Source organism: Nanorana parkeri, unplaced genomic scaffold (assembly GCF_000935625.1).
Source record: "Nanorana parkeri isolate BGI_ZX_2015 unplaced genomic scaffold, ASM93562v1 scaffold841, whole genome shotgun sequence".
In the NCBI taxonomy this organism is placed as follows: Eukaryota; Metazoa; Chordata; class Amphibia; order Anura; family Dicroglossidae; genus Nanorana; species Nanorana parkeri.
In genome coordinates, this window is record NW_017307109.1 from 653,775 (window position 1) to 670,909 (window position 17,135).

At 44.1% G+C, this 17,135-nt stretch overlaps 1 protein-coding gene across 1 annotated transcript in view; it reads left to right on the top strand.

Moving 5' to 3' along the window:
• Positions 1–13,646: 13,646 nt before the first annotated feature.
• HPRT1 (hypoxanthine phosphoribosyltransferase 1) overlaps positions 13,647–17,135 on the top strand; it is a 31,228-nt gene continuing 27,739 nt past the window's right edge. Inside the window, exon 1 of the mRNA XM_018565398.1 lies at positions 13,647–13,834. Coding sequence (XP_018420900.1) covers positions 13,715–13,834 — 120 coding nt within the window. The 5' untranslated portion in view covers positions 13,647–13,714. The remainder of the gene's footprint in view (positions 13,835–17,135) is intronic.

Here is a 17,135-nt window from a genome sequence, read left to right on the forward strand (position 1 = left end):
GGGGGACCTGTTCTGGTGACAAATGGTAGGCTTTTCCCTCTGTGGGGGGTCAGTGCCTCTTATTTCCCAGTTGTGTCTCTAGGACTCTAGGACTAGAAGTGATAGAAGAGATTCTTCATCAGGACACGGCAATAAAAGTCTGGCAGGTTCTTACCCTTCCTCCGTATAATACAATAAAATGGACAAATATTTTGGCCGGCATGCCATATCAGCATATGTTCTTTTAAAACATTATCTGCCTGTTGGATCGAATAACAATGTTGCATCGGGTCACTTGTGAAGTATTTTGGTCCCATTGTACAATAGCGTGACACTTTATATAGTACAACATTCACAAAGTCTTCTACCATCTTATAAATACATAACTAATGGACTGGAAATGTAATTTTCATCAATTTCCTTTTTCAAAGACTAGATAAGTTGGTGCTGTAGTTCAAAAATAAAGGTGAACTAATGGAAAAATCACTCCACAATGGATCAGGAATGTAACCAGCGGAGGGGTAAATGGTTTTGTTGTGGTATACTATGTTTTGTCATCTCAGTCATTTTTAGGTTGATTGTACCTTTTTACCACATCTTTTGCCCAAGACTTCTAAACTGCTTGTAGCAACAGATGGGGTGTTGCATGTAAATGGAGCTTTGTACATCAACCCAGAATAGTGTTTGATTTCCTTTTAGGCAAATACAAATTGCACTCTGTTTAGTGCATTGCTGGGCCTTCGAGGGCCTGCTTCCTTGTTTTATACTGGATGCCTGTTTTTGCTCAACTTAGTCATTAAACCTAACTGGTACGTATTAGGACAGTTTGGAATGTTTACTTATCAACGAGCGATTTAAATAGAATGAGATTCTCACACCACTGTGTATTGCATTATACTGTTCTTAGCATAAATCGATAAGAACCTTTTCCATATTTCTACGGTGTTTACAAATTGTATGCAGTAGTCCACACACCTAAATCTGCTTCAATATATTTTCTTAAAGTGAGACTAAACTCAGGAGTTAAATCTTAAAAATGCATTCAAGTACCTTTTCTCTATTAACAAAAATGTATCTTATTCGTGTATCACTGGGCTGCAAATCTCTGAATTGGTGCAGACAATGTCCTTCCTTCTGGAGGGGGGCTACTTTTGTTTCCCATGGTCCCTGTGTATGTTGTAAAGTAGCCACCACTCCAAGCTCGCTCTGGAGACGGACTACAATCTCACATTTAGTGTATTATTTTGTATTGAGATTGTAGTCCATCACCGGAGTGAGCTTGGATCGGTGGCTACTTTACAACACACACAGGGACCATGGGGAACAAAAGTAGCCACCCTCCAGAAGGAAGGACAGTGTCTGCACCAATTCAGAGATTATTTCAAGATCTACAGCCAAGTTATACAGAAAGGACATTTTTGTTAATAGTTCGGGCACCTGAATGCATTTTTAAAATTGAACTCCTGAGTTTAGTGTGACTTTGGTTAAGGAATGGCTTGGATAACCCTTGGCAAAATGTTGGTGGTACACCACAAAGGCTGCTACAATGTTTGTGATGACTTGTGCTTTCCTATCCTTGTCCCAGCTTCCACCAGACTAGAATAAAAATACAGGTTTCTTACAAGAAACTCCGCTTGTAACACATCACTACAGTCCCCACCGAGGGAATGATTTAATAACACTAGCTATTCAGTAACCCATATCACCCAACTGGATATGGGTGCTGAGCAATTCATTAAAATTGGACTATCACGGGTTGACTTCAGATTGGGTCTTAGTCTACCGCATGATCTTGGGACGCCTTTTCCGGGTGTAGTGCAGTTGTGAACTAGTCTGTAAGTTTCTGTGTTTGTGCTTATATGGTGGAGGACATTTGGGGCAAGGGGAAAATGCCATTGTGTACATGCAGGCTTATTCAGTAAGGCAGAGAGGAATTTGCAAAGTGTAGTAACAAATATCAACCAGTGAGAATGGATTTCTCACTTTTCTGAATGCTCTAAACTTGGGTAAAATCTGGTTGCTACAGTTGGCATACTATTCCTACATTGTGTACTGCTGTAATGAAATAAGCCAAATGGACACTCTACGCTGTGTATGCGGCACAGTGCACTTACCTCAAACTTCATTGACTGACAATGAGAATGGCTGGTAAGAGTGATCATTATATAACGGGCTTGCCCATTGTTTAAACTTTGAGGGTCAGGACCTAATTTCAGGAACCATGCATGTTTGTGAAGTGACATGATTTACCAATTTTATCTTTGCATCTGAAATCCTATTCCTTTTTAGCCTTCAGGTTCTATGAGTCGTCTTCTTATTGGGCAGTCCTGTTGTATAATGTATCATACTGTCGTGTTAGTTATGCTTGAAAAGTGCCTTACCTTGTAAATAAAGAATTGTATTTGTATATTCTTGACGAGCATCTCCTGGATAGTGACACGTTAACATTTTAGTACAGTGTACATCTGTGTATTTACTGTATCTGTTGGTAAGTTTAGATTTACTAATCAGGCATGAAGAACTTTATTTATATAGTAGGTATGTAACATTTACATGCATTGTATGTATTTAATTCTGCCATTGTTTTATAACTATGATTTATGTTAAGCTTTAGTAGTGGTTTCTAAAGCGGAGTTTTGGATCACTGTTGTACGAACATGTTTAGGAAATGTAACAAGCTTGTTTTCTCAGTAAAAATAGATCTATATTGGTGACATTTTATGGCAGGCGATGTATAGTGTCACATTGCTCCAACGCTGTACAGCAGGAATGGAATAATGTATAATGCCTGAGATTTATCAGCTGGGCGTACAGTTCATTCTTCTGTACTAGCAAAGATTGTTCATTCTTCTGTACTAGCAAAGATTGTTCATTCATGCTCTTCAGCTATTCTTTTTTTTTTTTTTTTTTTTTGAAAAAAAGTTTTTTTTTTTTATGGAAACAAGTTTTTTTTAAATATTAAAATGAATGCAAACCTCTTAAAATGTTTTTGTTGTGTCTGTTGGGAAGGGAGGGCCCGTAAAATGAACTGTCTTCTTCATCTGATCTTTCTTGTAGCCTTTTGCTTCTTCAGTTAAAGAAGAACTCCAGGTGGTAGGAAAACGTAACCCTTGCAGTGGGGCTACCCCTGCATTGTAAGGGTTAACTGCTCGTTTTGGCCTAGTAATGAAAATAGAGGATATACTCGCCTAATCCTCGGTCCCGCCTGGCTGCTAGACATGCCCCTGCATTCTCGTTTTTCCCTGGGCTCCAGCGGTCTAAGGACATGTGACATCATCACGTCTAATACAGTCCTTTAACCTCTATTAGATTTGAGGATGTCAAGGGACATCATAACACACCTGGAGGGGGGGGGGGGGGGGGTGTTAGAGAGGTGAGTGATCACTACAACAGGACAGAGGATCAGGTGTTTTTCTTTTCTTTAGTTGAGCCCCTAGATCAGAGGTGGACAAACTCTGACCCTCCAGCTGTTGTGGAACTACAAATCCCATGAGGCATTGCAAGATTCTCACAGCCATGACTCCCAGAGACAGATGCGTCATGGGATTTGCAGTTTCACCACAGCTGGAGGGCCGGAGTTTGTCCATCCCTCCCCTAGAGAAACAAGAGCACTTAGCCCTCATTTTGTCAAGGAGACAAAAAAAAAAAGAATACAGTAATCACCTGAGCCTTTGTCGTGCCTGTCTGCTGGAACGAAAAGGAAGATGTCACCAGCACTCCAAAAGCGATAACAGCAATTAAGTGCTCATTTACTGACAAATGCTGTCTCATTAGCAAGCGCTTTCTGGGCCACACAGGGTCCCCTTCGTCAGGCTCCTAGATGATCCATGAATGTTTGATTCTAATACGGAGCATAGAGAGGTAACTGGTCTCTGCCACAGAATTGAGGCTCGGGTGAGTATATCCTCTATATTTGGTCCCCCTGGGGGAAAATGAGCAGTTAACCCTTGAAGTGTGGGGATAGCCTAACTGCAAGGTTTAATTTGTAGTCTGCATAGAGTTCTTCTTTATTGAGATCCATAAAGTAGAACTCCAAGCAGAAGTGAAAGTAAGTACTAAGAAGTAATTCTGCTTACCCCAGCCTATTTAAATGCTTCATTGAATGCTGTATCTTGAAAGATACTCTAAGATCTTGGCTGAAAATGAAATTGTTATCCACCCATCTCTCTACTCAGCGGTTACACTGCAGAATTATGGATACTGTAAATGGCCCATAGCATTGGTGGTTCAGCAGCACCGACCTGCAGAGCAACATATCTGTGGGGGAGCCCCTCATCTACTGTCTAACAAGTAACGCCCATGACTACCCACACTAACAGCCTGTTCACACGTGTCTACTTTACTGCTCAAAATACCATTAATTCCTATAGCGCTGGTTTAAATACAGGATATGCCCAGCAGGTGTGCGGCCAACAAGTTGCCTGCCAAAGGATGTAACCAGGGACTGTCCACAACACCGCCACTTGAACTGGGAGGAGCTACTGCTACCTCTGGGAGTTGTAGTAGCTGCATCCACCTGCCACACCACAAGCAGATGATGCTGCTACTACCCTCCTACCTAACCTGAGACTTCCATTTGGCTACAGCAGGGTGAAGACTGAGGGCCTGTTCACACGACGTCTGTTTTGTGTGCTGACCGACTCTGTACGCTGCTGCACTCAAAATGCATCCCAATGTATCCCTATGTGTTTTATGGGCTTCAGTTCTCACGTGCGCAGTCCATTCAGCTCACGACAGAAAAAATACTGCATGTCACATTTTGTCAGGTCCGGAAACGGTCAGGAAATGCAAAAACGCATAAACGCACTGCACCTAACATACTAACAGCCCCACTCCAGCAAAAAAATAAAAATAATTTTTTTTTTTACTTGAACGTGGCAAAAACGCACTGCATCAGTCTGCAGATCCGCACCTGTCAAAAATAAGGTATCACAAAGAAGGTTTGGGCAAATAGAATTATGCAATGGTGTTCAGGGGATGCAGATTCATATGTGCAGGTGATTACACACGAGAACTGAGATCAGATTTTTGTTAACACTAAGGCTTTCTTTTTTTTATGGCTGGTAATGTTTAAAATGTATGTTGAGATAAAATAAAAAAAATGCAATGCATGCACATTCCCCTAGTTTTATCCTAAGGTGAACATGTACCCAGACTATGGGCATTAAAATATGTAGCTGCTTTTAATGTGAAGTTATTTGTTGTCAAAGACTGTAAAGTTGGCTCCAGTCAGTTTCCAAGGCCCCATTCACATGGTGGCTGCAGAGGTCTGTAGAGCGTACAAAGGAGTGCAATTTCTGCAGCTGGGAGTCGTGTACACGCACAGGGAGCAACCTATTCAAATCAATGACAGGCTGACAAGACAATGTGTTTACATCAGTACGAGGCGGATGAGCTGCCCTGGATGCATTTCTCTATTTTATCCAAAACAAAAAAAACTTTTTTTTTCCTAATTCCTTTTCCATATTGAGCAAAACTACTCTGTTTGTTGGTGAGTGTTGACCATTGCAAGCACCCCTGTCCATTAAATCCTTGAATCTCAAGTGGTGGGTCGTGACCCCAAAGTGGGTTGCGACCCCATGTTCAGTGGGTCGCCGCGTGCCTTCCACTTTTCTAGGTGAAAAGCTCCTCAGCCTCCCCCTAGCACAGCACTGACAGTTCTTGCGCCAAACAGCTATTCAAAATATGCTGCCCAGCACCGAGTGTCAGCTTGAGGTGGGATGGGCTGGGGCTACGGCCGTGAGGGAGCTACATCTATACTTACAGCTCCCTCACGTGCCCTGGACCAGAGTGATGTCATATTCTGGCTACCTACAGGGCACGCAAAGGGAGTTATACAAGCAATGCACATATGGACGGAGCTCTGTCACAGCACAGCAGCCGACACTGGACCCCAGGCAGAGGATCAACTCCAATTTCTCGTAATGTATGGAGACTGGGTGAGTCTTTTGAATGGCACCTCCCACCCACAGTTTAATTGACGCACCAGAAAGTGCAATGCTGTGTGGTCCATTGCGGTGCAACTTGGGTCGCAACTTAATGACCAAGGACAAATGTGGGTCCCGAGGTTACACAGGTTGAGAACCGCTGCATTAAATGGTTTGCTTCAGCCCTCTAATAGCCCAAGCTGTCCAGCAAAAGTGGTCAAGGAAGTTAAAAGAATAACAGACTTACATGCAGGATCACAAGGTGACAAGGAACAAATAAAGCCTAAGGAAAAGAAACCAATTCATGTGGTGGCTACATTAGTTAAGTCACAATATATCATTTAATCAAATATATACATTTTGGTTTTAGGGCTTCGATACGCTTTAAGGCCTGGTTAACACTGGGCATTTTGTAGGGCTTTTTCTGCCCTAAAAAGCACTCAAAAAATATTTTTGGCATATTACAGCTCATTTCGCCTCCATAGACTCAATAGGAAATGCTTGAAAACGCGCATTTGCTGTGTGTTTGCGTGCGGTTTATGCGCGTTTGCTTGTTGACATCAATAAACTACAATCTGTTAACAAAAATGCACTATTTGATTTATGCGCATAAATCTCACGCAAAAATTTGCAAAAACTAAGGATCTATTTACATGCAGCAAAACTCATCAATTTTGCTGCATAGAAAACTGTATCTCAGAGCGGAAATCTCATTCTTTCCTCTATGGCTTGTTCACACCTGTGCACTGGAGTTTAATGCAAAAGACAAATAAGAAAGTCTCTGGGCTCATTCACAACTACACATGTGCTGCTTGCACAGGGAACAGTGTAATCCAAATCTGCCTCCTGTAGGTGCTCGCCTTAAACACATTTTAGCAGATCTCCAGCACATGAGCAGGAAACAAAAGCGTCCTGAGCTTTTGTATGGTGGGCACAGAGATGAAGGTAACTTATGTATGTTGTGCATTTTCCTTCTTCCACTACTTTGTTATTAGTCCTCATTCACACTGACCGTTTTAAAAAGCTTTTTCTACTAAAAAAAAAACACGTTTAGCCCCTTCGTGACTGACGACGTACAGTGTACGTCGCCAGCATCATGGCCATTGTTACATCTGGGTGTTTTGTTGCTTGTAGCAAAATGCCCATCCCTTGAAGAAAGGTTTTTTTTTTTTTTGGCAGATTCTGCGCTTCTTAGCCCCATGGACTTCAAAGGAAAGGCTGAAAAACGGCGCATTTCCTGCCTTTTTTGCACATTTTTACGCTCATAAAACGTGTGTTTATCCATTCACATCAATGTGGCACAATCTGTTGGCAAATACACACGACTGTATGTGGGTTTTACACGCATACAAATGTTCAAGAATGTGCTACACAAAACGTGCGTTTCTACGTGCAAAGATGCTGTCGCTTCAATGTGAATGAGAACTTATGTCCCTTTAAACCTAAAATAATGTTTGTTACAAATGTAAACAATGTTAACCACAATCCATTCTCTGACATGTACTCTGCCCTTATTGGTTAAAAAACAAAGGTCATAGAGTTCTTTATCAAGAGCTCATATGGTATTTAAACAAAGTACAACTTCTCTGCCCGCTACGCTGTAGCGCGTACACAGGTTCAGGACATATGGTGGGCCTACTATGGGGACACTGATATTTTTTGTGTCTTCACAGGAGCACCCTAACATGCTGTAAACCTTCCATCAATCTGGGCAATTCAAAATTTGTTCATGGTGAAAAAGATACATATGCCGAGGTTACCGCTCCACATTTAAAAATGAACAGTAGATCCTAACATAAAGGCTGATGTAAAAGGTTGAGCAGTAGCTCTTGTTCTGCAGACATCTGCTTTTTTTACTGGAAGTAAGCTCTGCTTATGCAGTTTTTTCTATCAGCAATTGTTGTCCGTGTGCTAATGCATGTCATTAGCTGTTCAATGCAAAAAAAAAAAGTATACAAAGTTTCTTAATATTATAATCACAATGGCAGTTTAGTAAGGGCTCATTTACACTAGCTGCATGGTAAAATGTGGCGGTGTACCGCGCAGCTAGGGTCTGCTGGGTGGCAGTGGTGAGCCATGGTGTTGTTACCACACAAGGCACTATTTATTTATTTTTTATTCAACTTTATTTGCAGTGAACAAAGTGTACACTCTATTTATGTGTCCGCACTACCCCGCTTTACATTGCGATACGGTGCAGTGACCTCTAGTGGCATGCGGAAGAATGTGGTATGTACACTGCATATCACACCCACATTGTGAAGCAGGGTACATCAAAAATCATTTTTTATGTGCCCTAGCAGTGACTGTTAGTAACTGTTGTATGTGTGAATGGGCCCTAAGACTTTTTTTTTTGATAAACATAAAGCAGAACTCTGGGCAGACGACTAAATATATAATTGAAATACTTACTTGAAAATCCTTTTACCTGCCAAAGGATGTGTGATTGTGTGCAGCCAGCTACAGGTATGAAGTGGTTTGCACCCTGCTACAGGTATGAAGTGGTTTGCACCCTGCTACAGGTATGAAGTGGTTTGCACCCTGCTACATGTATGAAGTGGTTTGCACCCTGCTACAGGTATGAAGTGGTTTGCACCCTGCTACAGGTATGAAGTGGTTTGCACCCTGCTACAGGTATGAAGTGGTTTGCACCCTGCTACAGGTATGAAGTGGTTTGCACCCTGCTACAGGTATGAAGTGGTTTGCACCCTGCTACAGGTATGAAGTGGTTTGTACCCTGCTACAGGTATGAAGTGGTTTGTACCCTGCTACAGGTATGAAGTGGTTTGTACCCTGCTACAGGTATGTTTAAATTGCACTCCACTTTGCGTTTTTCTGATTGTAACCAGATACAGCGCATGCACTATTTTAGTCATGCCGACTGAGAAAGCATTCAGGTGAAACATGTCAGGGTTGGGTGACATGCCTTGCCCAGGCCGATATGGTGCACCTGTTGGACACTGTGAGGGGGATTTATCAAAACTGGAGCAGACAAAATCTGGAGCAGCTGTGCATGACAACCAATCGGCTTATTTTTCATTTCCAAAACTTAACTGAACAGAGAATCTGATTGGCTGCCATGGGCAACTGCTCCAGATTCTTTCTGCTCCAGTTGAGATAAATTCCCCTCAGTGTGGTTGGCCATGAACTCTGCTGCATTTATACGCCCCGTGCCTGGGTGTGTTATATCTATGTCTGGATACTGAAGTCATATGATACATGCTGCACGTCTTTAAATTCCGCACAGAGTTTGCAGCAGGAATAACGTTCTCCAGACATTGGGTGAGATCTTTCTTTTCTTATGAGTTACACTGCATTGCAACATATACTTGCCCCTCCCCCATAATATTGTACACAATTAAGCCATTTTCTTGCCTGCAGTCTGAACTGTATTTCATTGGGCTATGACAGGATCACTTTGTACAACATAAATAGGAATCCCTATGAGCACACATGACCAATGCAGGCTCCTTCTTATATCTACACATTCATATGGCCGATGGGACTGCTTTTCATTCAGATGGAGACACACACTGCATTCAACATTGATTTACAGCATATTACTTCTCAGATGGACTATGACCAATAGACAAGCCATGCAGTCTATTATTTACCAAAGCAGCAGGATTACATTACATTATATTTAACCCAAGTGCACATTACCCAGCTGATGATGGATATTAATGGACACAGATATTCTTAGATTTAATTTAACCCTTTCGAGTGCAAAATGTATCATGTGCAGACACGGCCGGCAGACATTCTGGTGTTTCAGTTACACAAGAAATACTCTTTGGTGGGAATTTAGCAAAACTGGAGCAGACAGAATCTGGAGCTGTTGCCCAGGGCAACCAATGAGCTTCACTTTTCAGTTTGTTCAGCTTTGAAAGTTAAAGATAGAATCTGATTGGTAGCTATGGGCAACTGCTCCAGATTCTGTCTGCTCCAGTTTTGATGTATTTAGCCATATTTGTAGCCAGTGAAGTGGCAGTTTATAAATCAAATTGAACGGCTTCAGGGCGAATGTGATGTAATACTGCATTATAGCCACTAGATGGAGGTGAGGAGCATAAGAAATAAGTATTTCTTTCCTGTGCTCCTCAGCTCCATCTACTGGCCATAATGTGGTGTAACATTGCATGAGACCTAAAACAAAGAACATTCAAAAGAGCAGTAGATCCAAAAGTACAGGCAGTGGTAAAGCATTGAGCATGGTCTGCCCACCTTCCAATCTTTTTTCATGTCATATTTGCATACGAGATCAGCCTCCTATCACTTGGGATCTGCTGATCATTCTGGCACCTGATTTTAACTGAAAGTAAGCGCTACGTATGCAGTTTTTTTTTATTCTCTCAGCAAATAATATCCATTTGCTAATGCATTTCATTAGATGTTTGCTGCAAAAAAAAGTATACAGAGTTAATACATGGTAAATATAATAGCAGTTTAGTAAACGGCGAACGGCTAAATATACACTTCAAACACTTATATGTCAATTGTTTTAGCTGCCAAAGGATTTGTGATCGTGTGCAGCCAGTCTTGTGATCCAGGTATCCCTGCTAAACAGAATAGCCAGGTTGAAAACTTAATTTTTTCCCCTGCTACTGTGAAGCAATGCAGTTTGGTCATCCTGTAATCATGTTTAGGTTGTTAACTGACCGCACTGCACAGAGCAATCTGATTCCCTATAGTCTGTGCTTTGCTGTGCAGGGGATAACAGGAGCTGGAAATCAAGACAGATTCCAATATTCTGTGCTGGTTCTGTGTAACAATACACTTAGGCCCCATTCATACTTGTGCAGCCGCATGCAGTGCCCTAATGTGCATTGCATTAAGGAAACCCGTTTATTGGACGGGGCTGCAACACAATCAACCTAAAAATGCCCCTGCACCATTTTTGCCAATGCTGCACCCACAATGTGCTAGAATGCATTATAATACATTGTGGAGCAATACAATGCAGGTGCATTACTTTAGTGCATTAAAATGAATAGCACTGCACTGTGTGTGTGTGTGTGTGTGTGTGTGTGTGGGGGGGGCGGCGCCCCCCCCCCCCCCCCCCTGTCAGCCATAACGTTATGACCACCTTCCTAATATTGAGTAGGTCCCCCTTTTGCCGCCAAAACAGCCCTGACCCACCGAGGCATGGACTCCACTAGACCTCTGATGGTATGTTGTATCTGGCACATAGCAGCCAGTAGCAGATTCTGTGACTTGTGAGGTGGGGCCTCCGTGGATCCGACTTGTTTCTCAAACACATCCCACAGATGCTCGGATTGAAATCTGGAAAATTTGGAGGCCAAGTCAACACCTCAGACTCATTATTGTCTTCATCAAACCATTCTTGAACCATTTTTGCTGTGTGGCAGGGTGTATTATCCTGCTAAAGGAGGCCACTGCCATCAGGGAATACAGTTTCCATGAAGGGGTGTACTTGGTCAGCAACAATGTTTAGGTAGGTGATGTCAAAGTACCATCCTCATAAATGGTAGGACTCAAGGTTTCCCAGCAGAACATTGCCCAAACCATCACACTGCCTCCGCCAGCTTGCCTTCTTCCCAAAGGGCATCCTGATGCCATCTCTTCCACAGGTAAGCAACACACACACACACGCACCTGCCCATCCCCATGATGGTGCTATATTGTGGTACTATACGTTATGCTGCATACCACTGCAATGCAGCTGGGAGGTGCGTCGGGTGCCATTCAAATGAATGGGAACACAACGCACCTGATGCTTTGTAACACGATAGGTGCACAATAGCAGTGCACAATATCATGTGTTTATCCCATGATACGTGCGATTAGTCCACTGCAGCGGTGTGAACAGGCCCTTAGTGTTTTTCTGTATCTATGGCCCATATAGGATTCAGTTTAAAATCTGTATGCAGCAAAAGATAGCATGTAATGAAAACAGACGTGTTAGCCTGGATATTAATCATTGACTGGATTCAAAGTTCACGTTCTGTTTTGTATCCGTTTACTACTTACATGAGTATCTGTTATATGTCAGACTTTGTCATGTTTAATGTAGGCTTAGGCAACCAGCTGATGTTTATCTAAGGTCCAGTGCACCCTGGTGTAATAATAGGGCCACGGCCAAACAAGGGCCCTTTCACCCCAATCTGCCCATGTCATATCACATGAGAGTGCACCTGCAGGAAAAATACATTGGGGGAATTCACTGCAACCAGAATCTGGAGCAGTTGCTGAGGGCAACCAATCAGCTTCTCTCTTCAGTTTGTTCAGTTACGCTTTGAAAATTAAACAGAGACGCTGATTGGTTGCTATGGGCAACTGCTCCCGATTTTGTCTGCTCCAGTTCTGATAAATTCCCTTCATTGCTTGCACTCGAGCCTGTTCAGTACCTGTGCTGCGTTGCACCACCAATGTTACAGTAAACTCAGCAGAGGTCTACATTGAAGGGGGCACACACCACTGACTACCAACATTTAAAGTCCAATTCCAGGGAAATGAATCCTGTAATGAGCTGACAACACTGACTCTGCTACACCGAAATCTCAACTAGTGTTCTCAGCCCTCCCTATTGAACTACAAAACAACTTCCCCTCAGGTTATGGAGATTGGTGTAAGGTATAGTTCAATCTTGTATCAAGTTTTCATTGCCATCAGTGTCCCCACTGAGGAGATTCATCCCTCTAGTCACCCTGGTGAGGAGGTGAGGGCAAATCTTCCAATGGGCACAAACGTTCTGGAGACAAATAAGAGGGTAATTTTCCCTCACTGTGGTGAGATTTCCTATTGTGTCTCTGGCACAGGACGTGAAGGGAAATCTCCACAGAGGGACAAAATATAACCCAACAGGTTTTACAACTTTTCTATTCTATCCAAAGTGAGAGAATATAACCACAGCAAGCCGGCAGGTAGAGCAGCCTGAGCCACTGGCGGAACTGCCAGGCACGTAGCGGTCAGAAAGGAAGAACAGGGACCCCCGAGATAGTGCCGCTCATACCCCGCCGCATGTACGTGTGGCTGTGCGGGGCTGGAGAGGCTGTCACTTGTCCAGCAGAATGTGCTGGAGGCACCGCCAGGCGGCACATTCTGCTGTGTAGGAGAGGACCCTCTCCACTTAGTCCCGCCGAGACGCGGAAGTAGGACTACAAGTCCCAGCAATACATTATAATAACAATCAGCAATGTGGAATATCACCAGCTTGCGAGGGCACGGGCAAGCTGGTGATATTCCACATTGCTGATTGTTATTATAATGTATTGCTGGGACTTGTAGTCCTGCATAGCGGGTGGTATTCTGCATTGCTGTATGATGATTCTACAACAATGCGGAATAGCACCAACTATGCAGGACTACAAGTCCCAGAAATGCATTATACTTTTAAGTAAAGATGTACCAGTGCCAATACTGGGCATTTTCATGAGTACTCGTGAAACTGCCCCGATGCTAAGCAGATACTGGTGCTCTGTCAAGAACTCAGACGCAGAAGACACAGATCGGGGTGTGTATGGGATGTACTCTTGTAGGAGACACAGATCGGGGTGTGTATGGGATGTACTCTTGTAGGAGACACAGATCGGGGTGTGTATGGGATGTACTCTTGTAGGAGACACAGATCGGGGTGTGTATGGGATGTACTCTTGTAGAAGACACAGATCGGGGTGTGTATGGGATGTACTCTTGTAGGAGACACAGATCGGGTGTGTACGGGATGTCCTCTTGTAGGAGTCTAGGAGATAGGGGTGTGTGTGTGCCGTCACACAGTGGGCTGATGGACTTTCCCATAGAGGTGGCTGGGCTCGGCTCCTCCTTTGCAGGCGGGACTCACGCAGGCCATGTGTGTGTGTGAGCTCCGGCCTTGTTTAGTACAGAGAGCGCCCGGCAGAGGACGCGGATTTTTGCAGCATTTCCTCCCCCCGCCCGGCTCAGCAGACATGGCGAGTCCCTGTGTGGTGGTGAGTACAGGCCGGCCTGGCTCTGGCACCCGCTGAGAGCTGTCAGTCTCCTAAAGGAGAAGGTGACACGTCCGGGCTGCCGGAGATCTGTAGACAGTGTTCGGGATGTGATCTGGCGCCATGGCAACTACAGGCAGAGCAGAGGACGTGAGTCTGTCATGCTGGATGGCGGGAGAACAGGCTGAGGTAGCGGGAAGTCTATAGATCATGGCCGGTTATAGGAAGTCACGAGGAGCCTGGCCGGGGATCACAGCACGTTTACACTGCATGGGAAGGAAGTGGAGGGACAGCCATGAGGCTGGAGTTGTACCGGGGAGGGGACAGCCATGAGGCTGAAGTTGTACCGGGGAGGGGACAGCCATGAGGTGTACCGGGGAGGGGACAGCCATGAGGTGTACCGGGGAGGGGACAGACTCTGTGCACAGTACTGATGCACAAATGGGCGCTCACACGTCAGTAAGGACTGGTCACTGCTGACACCAACAAAGAAGGCTAGGGGCCCGTGATGTCACTGGACTGGCTGGGAAATAAACTGCAAATTAGGAAAGCAAGCTCCACTTTTTTGTGTGGTTGTCAGAAGGGGGTTCAGGAAGTAGGCTTTGAGGGGGATTGATTAAGAATGGAGCAGCTGTGCATGGCAACCAATCAGCTTCTAGCTTTCATTTTTAAAGCTTGACGGAACAAGCTAAATATAGAAGCTGATTGGTTACTATGCACATCTGCTCCAGTTTTAGTAAATTCCCCCCTGTGAGTGAAAAGGGGGTAAACGTAGTTTTGCATTTAGCAGTTTTCTTTACCTCTTGGCGCTAATGGCTGCCAGCTGAACGATCCACTTGCTGTTGCATAATCAAAGTTTTCAACAGTTGATCACACTTTTTTCACACAAACTTGAGGGGCTGCTCATCCAAGGCTCTGGGGCTTCCACCACGAACATAAACAAAAGGGAACAGAGCGCCACCTCCGTGTGTATAAAACAAGGGATATATGTAGTCACAAGCAAATGTTTTCATCACGTTTTAAAGTAGAACTATGGGGTTAGGGCTTTTCCCCATAGTTCTCCGGGTAACGGGAGGACACAAACTAGCGTCCTCCCGTTACCCTAAGCTCAGTATACCGCGAGCTACAGCTCCCGGTATACTGAGACGCTGAAGCGACCCCGACAATTAGGTCTGGATCCGCCTAGCTGCGTGAGTGACAGCTGGCTCTGCCTATCTAGAGGCAGAGCCAGCTGTACCCTCCCCCGTCCATTCCGCCAGTCAGCGCTGGAGGCAGAGAGCCGTGACATGATTGAGAAGTGAGCGAACGCCGGTATGTGTTCGCTCACCTCCCGATCTACTGAGCCGGCCTGTGACAGTCTCATTGTCACAGATCGGCTAGAACTATGAGGTGAGTGAAAATCACTCATCTCATAGTTCTCCTTTAACAATAAAAACAAGAGGCCACACTGTCTGTTAACCCAACATGGTATCACCCCGACTATGTACCACAGCTGCCTCCGGTCACATCACCGTCCACCGGCCGCAGCCAGCCAAGATTAAATCTTCATTTTAATAAAGGATTTTACACACGGAGGTGGCGCTTTGTTCCCTTTTGTTTTTTAGTTTTGCATTAAGCCCATGTTTGCTGACCCTAACATTAAAGTGGTGTTTTGCTTCAGACACCTTTTTATTGTGGTGGAAGCGGAGAGTGGGCATTTATATTTGGTTTCAGTGAAATAGGAAGTAAGAGAAAATCTCCCCAACAGGGACACTGAACAATATGAACCTGAGTTGATGTAACCTTTTCCCACCTTACTCCCCTAACAAAAATAAGACTGGATTGGAGCTTTGCCTCAATAATGGTGCTTGTAAGTGACCATTACTTTTCAGCACTCTATTAGGTCTCGTTCACACCTAGGCGTATTGCATATGCGCGTCTGCCGTGCGTTTTTTTACCGTGATTCGCGGTAAAAAAGTTGCACGACAAACGCGCGTTTCCGAAGGCTACTTGGCTGTATCCCAATGGAAACGCGCAACAAAACGGCCCAAAGTAGTACCTGTACCTTTTCAGGCGTGGGCCGTTTTGTAGCGCGTTAGGGACGGGCGGAAATACGCCAAGGTGGACCATTGAATACAATGGGATTTATATTTTTGAGCGTTTTGTAGAGCGTTCGTCGAGCGTGCTACAAAACGTTCAGGTGTGAACAAGGGCTTACAGCTGAGCGGCTGTGAATTATGAGAAATGAAATTGCAAGATGCAGTAAGGACCCCAATCTTTTCAGGGTATCCAATCTTTCACTGCATGTTATCTAGTTTGATTTCTGCCATTGGACTGAAGTAAAGCTAACATTAGCTGTAACCGTGCAGCTCCCCATGTAGAGAAAGACGGTCCAGAGTTCAACCACGTGTATACCCCTGAGAATGGAGAGTTCAGGTCATGTTTCACCCGTGTATGTGTGTACGCGCGCCCCCCTAAACACAAACGGGGTGGGCTTTTCTGATCAGCCATACATTCTGTGCTTGTATTCATAAACACCACAATGTTGTATGCTGCTTTAGATGAAGTGTGCACATGACCAGATGAAGAACAACAAGTTACTCATTCACTTCCTGCTGCCTCTTGTACACCCTCCTGCAGCGTGTAGGCTACGTTCACATCTTGGTGCTGTACATGCAGTTTATGTGCATTACTGTAAATCCCTGTGGAGGGCGTGCTTAGTTGGATGCTACATTAGTCAAGCGGATTTACTTTAATGCACCACATTAAAACCACAGACGTGCTAATGTAGCTTTACTACATATTTTATGCCTAACACCACCCAGCACTATTGTGTGTATTGATGCCTCCAGCAATTGTTCGGTTGCTTTGCTCTGGTTGCTGATGCTTTATGGAGACAACAGTATCCAGCCTGAAGAATTGCAAAACAAGCTTGAAGCTGGGTCTCTTTCTTTATTCCAAAAATGTATCTGCGTTACCTATGCTCAGATTGGTGATGTGTAAGGATAGAACCAATATGTACAAACGTAGTGATATATATTCACACATATCCGGGTAATGACAAGGATAATGCATTACTTATACAGAAATCCGTATAGGCGACTATGAACATGCATAATTCATGAATCATCTGCATTGTTTTTATATGCACATAATATTTGGTCCTGAGAGTTGAATGTGACCTCACATTATATGTAGAGTTTTGGGTTTTTTAAAGTTTTGGATAAAGTGGAAAGGGCTATGCCATCTGTCAGGTGTTGATTGTTGTCTGTGTCGCCTTTAGGGAGATTCAGCCCTCTATTTGTCTTTCTGACCATTTGTGACC